The sequence below is a fragment of the Syzygium oleosum genome, unplaced genomic scaffold (assembly GCF_021117445.2).
Source record: "Syzygium oleosum isolate NSW1041296 unplaced genomic scaffold, Sole_v2.1 Sole_v2.14, whole genome shotgun sequence".
Taxonomy (NCBI): Eukaryota; Viridiplantae; Streptophyta; class Magnoliopsida; order Myrtales; family Myrtaceae; genus Syzygium; species Syzygium oleosum.
Genome location: NW_026607498.1, coordinates 4,235,471 through 4,243,880, shown reverse-complemented (window position 1 = coordinate 4,243,880; position 8,410 = coordinate 4,235,471). Strand labels below are relative to the sequence as shown.

Genomic DNA, 8,410 nt, shown 5'->3' with positions numbered 1-8,410 from the left:
CTGGTTTAGGGAAGATTAAAGCTATAATCAATCTTTCAAGGGGTCCATTAAGCCTAGATGACCATGTGCTGCCAGAAAGTTTTTGTGTGATATTTTTCCACGGTCTTCTTAAATTTGAGTTTAATTACATCTTTATACATGAAAAATATCAAAGTTTCACGGTTATTTATCAAACATGTGACCATGGACCCAAAAATATTCACAGGTCTATTATTAAAATCAAGAGTCTCTATTACAAATGACACATAACAAGATTGATACCCAAATACAAGCTTCTAGAATCCAACTAAACTTCGGAAAATGGCAAATCATTAAACAGCTGAATAATCTCTTGAACACGATCAGAACCTCGCGCGAGCAAACATGCCAAAGCAAACACTAGCAAGCACATATTGAATATTAGCCACATGGATGGAGACAGGCTCATCCAGAGAAGCAATTCTGAACCAAGAGTCTCGAAAACGATGTATAAGCACTGGTATATTGGGTTCCGGCTTGCGGAACTGGTCACTTTAATTAGTGCTATGAGATAAATGACTTCGCAAATGATGTAAGACTGCAGAACTGCGTGGGACAGCACTCCGGTATGCTGCAAATTAAAATACGCTATGACAAGCAGCTTGAATGAAGTGAATACTATGTAAAATCTCTTGATTGAGTCAAAACTTTCCTGTTGTTGCTGCTGTTGTGGTTGCTCGTCGTCCCTATATCGAATTAGGAAGAAAATAATGAAAATAAAACGGATTCGAAAGAAAAATAAACTAGCTTCTTTCTCTGCGCTCTAAGCAGAGTTTTTAAGAGCATATACACACGGATGAATTACATACCTTTCGACTGTTGTTGTTGTTGGTTGTTTGTTTGTAAAACAAACAAAATAGTGCATTTTCCTTTGTCCCACGTAGGAAAGTTTTGAGAAAGTGGGCCACTTTATAACTGTGAATATCTTCTTATTCTTTAGAGTGAAGACAATGGGGTGTGTCTTTAGTCACACAATACCGCGGTGCGCGATTTTGGCGCGATTATTAGGCGCACTTAGCACTTGGCACGCTTGCGCGTTCCGGTTTAATTAGCACTAATCCCTTTATATTTTTTTTATCTTATTTCGTAAGGTTATCTTATTAATTTTTTATTATTTGAAAGGTTATTTTTTGTTTATTAAGTAATTTTCGAAATTATGAAAATTCGGAATTATATATTTATTTATTTATTTATTTTATTCCGAATTTTACATGTGTCTTTCCAAGACAACTTTCGAAGATTATACTACGAAACTTTAAGGTCTACGGTTGCAAAGCGAGCAAACGTCGAGTCGGGAACAATAGTAATGTAAATGGGCAATATTTTGCATTACGAGCAAACTTTGCAAAGGGAGCAAAAGTCAAGTCTCCGCGTCAATCATGAGGATTTCAGGACATCTCCTCTTTGTCCTGAAATCGAGACCGTTGATCTGATCAACGGATTCGATTTGACGACATCCGATGTACGTCCGGATTTTCTCTTCAGGGATTGGAGATATCGAATTGAACCGGACGCCCTCCCTGCGCGCATTCATCCAGTTTCACTCGGCCGACAGACACCTTCACCCATTTCCCACCGTCGGGTCGTGCAGCCGCCAAAAGCTCCGTCGTGCTCAGCCGCTGCTTCAGTCGAGCTCGTCGCTTCCGCAGCGAAGCTCCGTCCCTCGAGTGCCGTTGCCGTTGATCGTCCTCCTCCGCGTCCCTTCTCAGGTAGCTCTCCCTCCCTCTCGCTCTCTCTACGTTCACACCGTAACCAGCCTCACGGAGTTTTCCTTTTTGGAACTTGATGTTTGGTTAGAACAGGCATCCGTCGTGGAAGAAGAATCGATGGAAGTAGGATTAGAAATAATGAATGAAGGAATTAAAGAAGCAGAAGAAGAAAGGAAGAATGGTGGAAGTCCGAGAAGAAGAAGACGAGAGAGGAGGAGGATGAGTTGCGGTCATCGGATTCAGAAATCGAGAACGCCTTGGAATGGTTTGGACTTGAAAGGCAGCGGGAGAAGCAGTGGACGGAGGAGCCCTTCCCTCCCAACTTGCGACTTCCGAATGCTCACGGAGGGCTTCCCACGCTTCAACCCCTGTTCAACCGGAGCCAGAGACTCTCCCACTCATATCTGCGCTTCCCCTTTGATGTCTCCTTTCTGCTGCTGGGGATGATTAGAGATTGTTCTTCGATGGACACAACACGTTTGGCTTGCCTGGAAATCCTAAAGTCATGGTTCTCCCTCTTTTTACGGTTTGAATTGAAGGTAATAGGAAGGGAGGTCTGAAATCGACTTTATGCTCGAACTTTGTAGCATATGGCTAGCATTCTGAATGAGCTGTGAAAATGGATTGGATTTTTAATCTTATGTGCTTTGGGGGAGCACTGATAGGACTGCTTGAAGAACTTCTTACAGATAAAAAAATTGAACGAGGAGGAGGTTTTAGTATGTACAGGGATTGGTTTCTCTTTATAGGGGCTGTTCTTTTGAAAGGGCTGGAGAATCTAGTGATTGATTTAGTGTGACTAGAGCAATATGCTGCTCAGAATGGTTGCTTTCCTAGATTGCACAACTTTTGATCTGTTAGCTGAGAAGGCTAAGACTTCTTATAAAGTACTTAAATTATGCCTTTAGCGTGACGATAAATTGTCTATAGGCTTCACTAGTAGTTTCTGCAATTGATATATGAGTGCTGATGCTTATTGAGTGGCAATGGTTGAAATATATATACCTTGTCTGCACCAGGTGTACTTGCGGTAACAGTCCGATAAATGACACTAGCGAATCTCCTTTTCGCTGTCTCCCCATATCGGCTGTCTACACTTTTGAGTTTCACCATCCTCCATAATTGTGATGGAACTGCATAAGAACTTTCAATTTTCAAACATTTTCCCCTTTTCACCAAAATAAGAATGTTGAGTTCATGCTGTCATCAATTTGGTGGGCACACAGAGATTAGCTATTTTAAATTTTGATAGTTTTTTGTTTTTTGGGGTCGGAACTTTTGACTTGAATAAGCATGTGCTGAATACTAGTACTGTGTCTACCACTTCCTCCTGCATCTAAACATGATATGGTGGACACCGATATGTTCTCTAGCTTCTTAATGTGTTGCTGAGTATTTAACTTGTTGAAATAATGGATTGTATGAATGAATACTGCAGGAGTGGGAAGGAAGGGTGAATGCTCCATGTCCAGCACAGTGACAGCTTCAATTCGAGAAAGTGTACGGGATATGGCTATTGGAAAAATTAAAAGTAATGAGAAAGCTGACCGTGCAATTTTCAAGCAGGTAAAGTACATTTTCATTGAAAGATTGATCAACTTTATACTTAGTGTTTGGTAAATTATTTCCATAAAATTCTCCATGCTGCCGTTGTAACAACAGCCACAGTAAGGTCTGTTTATACTAAGTGTAATCTGCTGCTTGGATTTTTCTCAAGTCAGCATATCCCCCGTTTTAAAGATAGAATTTTCGTCAATTTCTTCATTGGCCTCCTTCCTCTTGCTTTTCACCACTTTCCCAGGGTCAAATCTTCTGTGCTCGGCATGAAGCATGAGTGGAATCAACTTTCAGAATTTATTGATCTTAATGGATATAGTAAAACAAACTATAATTACTTTTATTTGATCATCTATAGTTTTGAATTTGAAACGAACCCTATTGCAAGCTTAATCTGTCTCTTTGCTAAATCAATACTTCGTTCGACTGAATCATAGCTGAGTAAACTTCTTTTAAGGGTGTATGCATTGGTTCATGTCCCCCCTTGCAGCAATAATTATTCAGAAGTAAGACCACTTTTAAAAGTTATTGCGGTTACAGTGTCGTGCCCCACCCCCACACCTAAAAGTTACTGAAGTGATATGAGCATCTCCAAGAAGTTCTCATGGAATTGTTTATCTGGTTGTGCAGGCCATTGATCAGAGGACTTGGATGGTTCTCTTCAAGACGCTCGACCGTCAAATATTTAATGATACAAATGGTTGCATTTCCACTGGCAAAGATGTATGCTATCATCTACAGTCAGCAGTACTCGCTACTTTCTCTTTTTCTACCAATTGATTGTAGGTGGAACTTCTCCACATCATTGTTTTAATTTCACGATTTTGCTAGTGATGTATACTTTTGCTACTACTGCATAGTCACTGTAACCTTTTGTCAGTCTTGACTTTTGTTAAGCAAATGTCTATCACGCAACATAATCTGATGGGCAAGAATTGGCAATCAAAGTCTACAAGACTTCTGTGCTAGTGTTCAAGTAAGTGCGAGTCATGTATTGTATAAGTGTAATTTACTGGTTGTGGAGATCAGTTTGTATTTTTCAGCGGTAGCCCAGTTTTAGCTGAGAGTAAAGCGAGAGGGATAAGTTTATGTTGGTCTTGTATTGTGTCAGGGCATCGTTATTAGATGATGTTGGTATATTGTTCCAAGGTAAATTGTATAGCAGCATCTTCTTTTCTGTTTTCTTTCCCTTCTTTTTGCTAGTTATTATAAGGAAGGAGACTTTGGTAGGAGTTGGCTATGACCTAATCGAATACTGGTTCCGATCCACCATCGATGGTTAGATACCTTCTGCGATTTTAGTTTGATTTTTTCACGTACTTTCAGGGGCAAGAAAATGAATAGTTTTGATATGTTGGATTGAGAATGCTTGGCTGGCTTGCTTTGGAATTGCTTTCACGAGATTCAAGGCCTATTGGTTTACTGAGGTGGGGGTCAAAGACTTAGCTATGCAATTACTAGGCAGATGTGTGAAATTTGCCAGAGCAAGAGTTCGTGAAGCATCCTTTTGGGACTCCGGTATCAATCCCGTTCGTTAGTCTCCTGTGTTATCCAAACCTGACGACTGCAAAGGAGGGAGTCACAGGCTGTGACTTCTGATAATAACCCTTGAACAGTTGGAGCCTTCAAAGGACCGCGGGTGTGGCCTTGTGTTGAATTGTAAGCCGCAACCCCCAGCGATAAATGAACAACTCAAGAAATGCTTTCAAAAGATAAACACCATGCCTAAATCAGCGTTAACAAGGCACCCTAAAAACATCATATTTGAATTATTAAACTCAGAATGACATACACCCAGAATGACATACACCTTATTTAGATTTCAGTTACATTCCTTCTTCATAAATTGTCTACGGACTCTGTGACGATTGAACAACAAATAATCATGGACCTACAATATTAAGTTACTATAATCAGAAGATTTATTACAAATAACATGCAATAAAATTGATATCCAAATACAGTATATTGCCGGAATTTCAAATATCGGTTGGCACGCCGTTGATCAGCTCAACAATCTCTTGAAAACGGTTAGAATCTCGCACAAGCAGACATGCCAAAGCAAGCACTAGGAAGCACGTGTTGATGACCAGCCACATGGCCGGAGACAGGCTCATCCAGAGAAGCAACTCAGAAGCGAGAGTCCCGAAAACAATGTACAAGTATCGGTATATCATGTTCGAGCTCGAGGGTTTGGTCACTTCCATCAGTGCTATGATATAGATGACCTCGCAAATGATATAAAACAGTAGAATCGCGTGGCTCGATACCCCAGTATGCTGCGAATTAAAATGCCCGATGACAAGTAGCTTGAACGAGGTAAATATAATGTGGAATCTCTTGGTTGAGTCAAAACTTTCTTCTTGTTGGTGTTGCTGTGGTTGTTCGTTCTCCCTATATCTAATCAGGAAGAAATAAATTAGAAGAAGAACATATTCAAGAAGACAAATCAGACCAAAAAAAAAAAAAGAAGACAAAATAAAAAAGAGGAAAATTATCCAAGAAATCATAAACCTATTACACTTGTACAAATTCATTCATATACTTTTCAATTATATTAATTGAGCTTTAAACATTTTGACGATTTGTCAATATAATCATTCGAATCAATTTTTGGCTGAAAATTACCAACGTGATTGTCCAATCAGTACTGATTGTCCTACGTGGACAAACGGATATGATATTCTGAATTTTTATTTTTTATTTTTTTCCTTTTGTGTTCTCTGTTCATCGTCTTGCTTAACCCACCCTCGCGCTTTCCTCTTCATTCTCTAAGAAAAGCTTCGCGGTCTCGATTGAATCGGACTCAACTTTGGATCTGGTCGCATCAAACCAGGAAATGCAGACTTATTGCTCGCGGCTTTGCGTCAGATTGTCTTGCACACAGGTGCTAAATTTTTTCGCGGTTCAACTTGAAGGCGACGAGCTCGATCAGAACAACCCAAATCATTTCCAGAGGCTTCGAAGCCCAACTCCATGCCGCGATGGAGCTCGAGCCCTCCAGATCTGAGGGCTCGAGCTCGGTGTCGCGGCGGAGTTCGCGGTCATGTTCGAGCAGAGCATTTTTAGATGAATGTTTAACAAACTCTTTGGGTGTCACACCATGATTGGCCATGTTCGAGATGGGGTTCAGCGTGGGGGTCGAAGAGCGCAAAGAACGCAATTCGGGCGCTCAAGAACTCGATTCGGGGGTTCAGCGTGAAAGAACTCGATTCCGGAGGGCCGGAGATTCGGGGGTTCAGGCTGAAGTACCCGATTCGGGCCCCTGAAGAGCTCTCAGCTCAATTCGGGCGGGGGGTTGTTAAACTCGTCAATTCGCAGGGGGGGGTAAACTCATCAACTCGCAAGGGGAGTAAACTCATCAATTCATCAATTCGAGTGTAAACTCATCAACTCGCAGGGGGGGTAAACTCATCATTTCCGGCCACCTTTATCGCGCTCTCGGCGTAGAGATATGAAGAGCATATTCATGTGATTGAATTCCGTACCTTTCCAAAGTCGCTGTTGGACTCGGCATGCTGTGGAGGAGGGGGAGCAAGTGCGGGAGACCAAAGGAGGAGGATTCGAAGAGCAAGAGGAAGAGACTTTGGGGGTGGCCCCCGGAGATCCTCCACTCGCTTCAACGTTTTCTGATCTCGAGCTTTTTCTTCTGTGTGCGCGCACGAGAGCGCGTGTGAAGTAAGCGATGGGCATGCTCCTTATATAGACAGTCCGCCTCCTTACTATTTTAGGGCTCGATCAAAGTGATTTTCACAGCCAATTCTTTTTTTATTTGTTATACAATTGATGTATAATGAGTCTTTAGAAAACCTAAGGCTCTTCTGATGAAAAAAATTAGTTAGTAAAGGCTTGTCTAACCTTTTGTGATGCCTCTAAAATGTTATCTGATTTCTTTAAAGCGTCTGCTTTTAATTTTGTACGCTTACAATATGGATTTTTTTTTTAATTTAGTCTCATGGGAGATCTCACAATTTTACTTTAAACTCCTATTCAATTAAAACACGCCACTTATATATTCTAATGATAAGTTCTCGTATTAGGCTCAGCCTCGATTGACCCAGGCCAGGGTCTAGAGCCCAACCTCAATGGACCTAGGCCCGAGCGCCGGGGACCGAGGCCCGACCTATGTAGACGGGGCACGGGCATTGAGTTTTTGGGCACAGTTTCGGTGGACCCAAGATCAATGTCTATGCTCGTGCCCAGGGGTAAGGGATACAGGCTTGAGACCCAGTGTTCGTACCGGATTCAAGTCACTAGTGTTTGAATAATGTATTTCTATTTACGAAAATCAAATGAAATTTTCTTTATCAAACGGCAGATAATATTTTTCAATTTATTTTCAGATCTCAATTAAATATTGGAAAATATTATCAATTTTCTGAAATATTACTTTCCAAATTTTTTTTAAAATATCACATTTTTCTAGAAACTGTGCATAAAATAACCGCTTTCCTTTTCGGGGATTGAGATATCGAATCGAACCAGTCCTCTTGATCAGCGGCTCCTCATTATTGGCCCTGCCTGCGCGCCTTCATTCAGTTCACCTGGCCCACGGAGAGTCGCTGCTCTCCTTCATTAACCCATCTCCGTCCGTCAGGTCGCTCAGCCGCCAAAGCTCCGTCGTGCTCAGCCGCTTCGGTTGAGCTCGTCGCTTCCGCAGCGAAGCTCCGCCTCTCGAGTCCGTTGCCGTTGATTGTCCTCCTTCACGTCCCTACTTGTGTAGCTCTCTCTCTCTCTCTCTCTCTCTCTCTCTCTCTCTCTCTCTCTCTCTCTCTCTCTCTCTCTCTCTCTCTCTCTCTCCATTCACACCGTAACAAGCCTCACCGAGTTTTTCTTTTTGGAACTTGATGTTTGGCGGTAATGGTTATATATGCCAAGAAGAAGAGTCAGTGGAGGCAAGATTAGAAACAATGAACGGAAGGGGAAGAAGAAGAAGAAGAAGAAGAAGAAGAAGAAGAAGAAGAAGGCATTGGAATGGTTGGACTTGAAAGACAGCGGAGGCGGAGAAGCAGTGGACGGAGCCCTCCGCTCCCAATTCTCGACGTCCGAAGCTATTTTAGAGCTCGATTCAAGTGATTTCCAAAGCCAATTTCTTTTTCTTTTTTTTTACTTCGTGATACAACTTA

The 8,410-nt window shown here is 41.7% G+C and overlaps 2 protein-coding genes across 2 annotated transcripts in view; both read left to right on the top strand.

The window, feature by feature from the left end:
• The first annotated feature begins 1,481 nt into the window (after nucleotides 1-1,481).
• Nucleotides 1,482-8,410, top strand: part of LOC115663202 (uncharacterized) — a 72,170-nt gene continuing 65,241 nt past the window's right edge. Inside the window, exons 1-2 of the mRNA XM_056317745.1 lie at nucleotides 1,482-1,727; nucleotides 3,166-3,293. Coding sequence (XP_056173720.1) covers nucleotides 3,192-3,293 — 102 coding nt within the window. The 5' untranslated portion in view covers nucleotides 1,482-1,727; nucleotides 3,166-3,191. The remainder of the gene's footprint in view (nucleotides 1,728-3,165; nucleotides 3,294-8,410) is intronic.
• The window catches only part of LOC115689161 (uncharacterized), an 86,646-nt gene continuing 79,976 nt past the window's right edge, over nucleotides 1,741-8,410 (top strand). The window contains exons 1-2 of the transcript XR_008817920.1: nucleotides 1,741-2,266; nucleotides 2,747-3,149. The gene's annotated coding sequence lies outside the window, so the exon portion shown is untranslated. Of the gene's footprint in view, nucleotides 2,267-2,746 lie in introns of the transcript that reaches the window.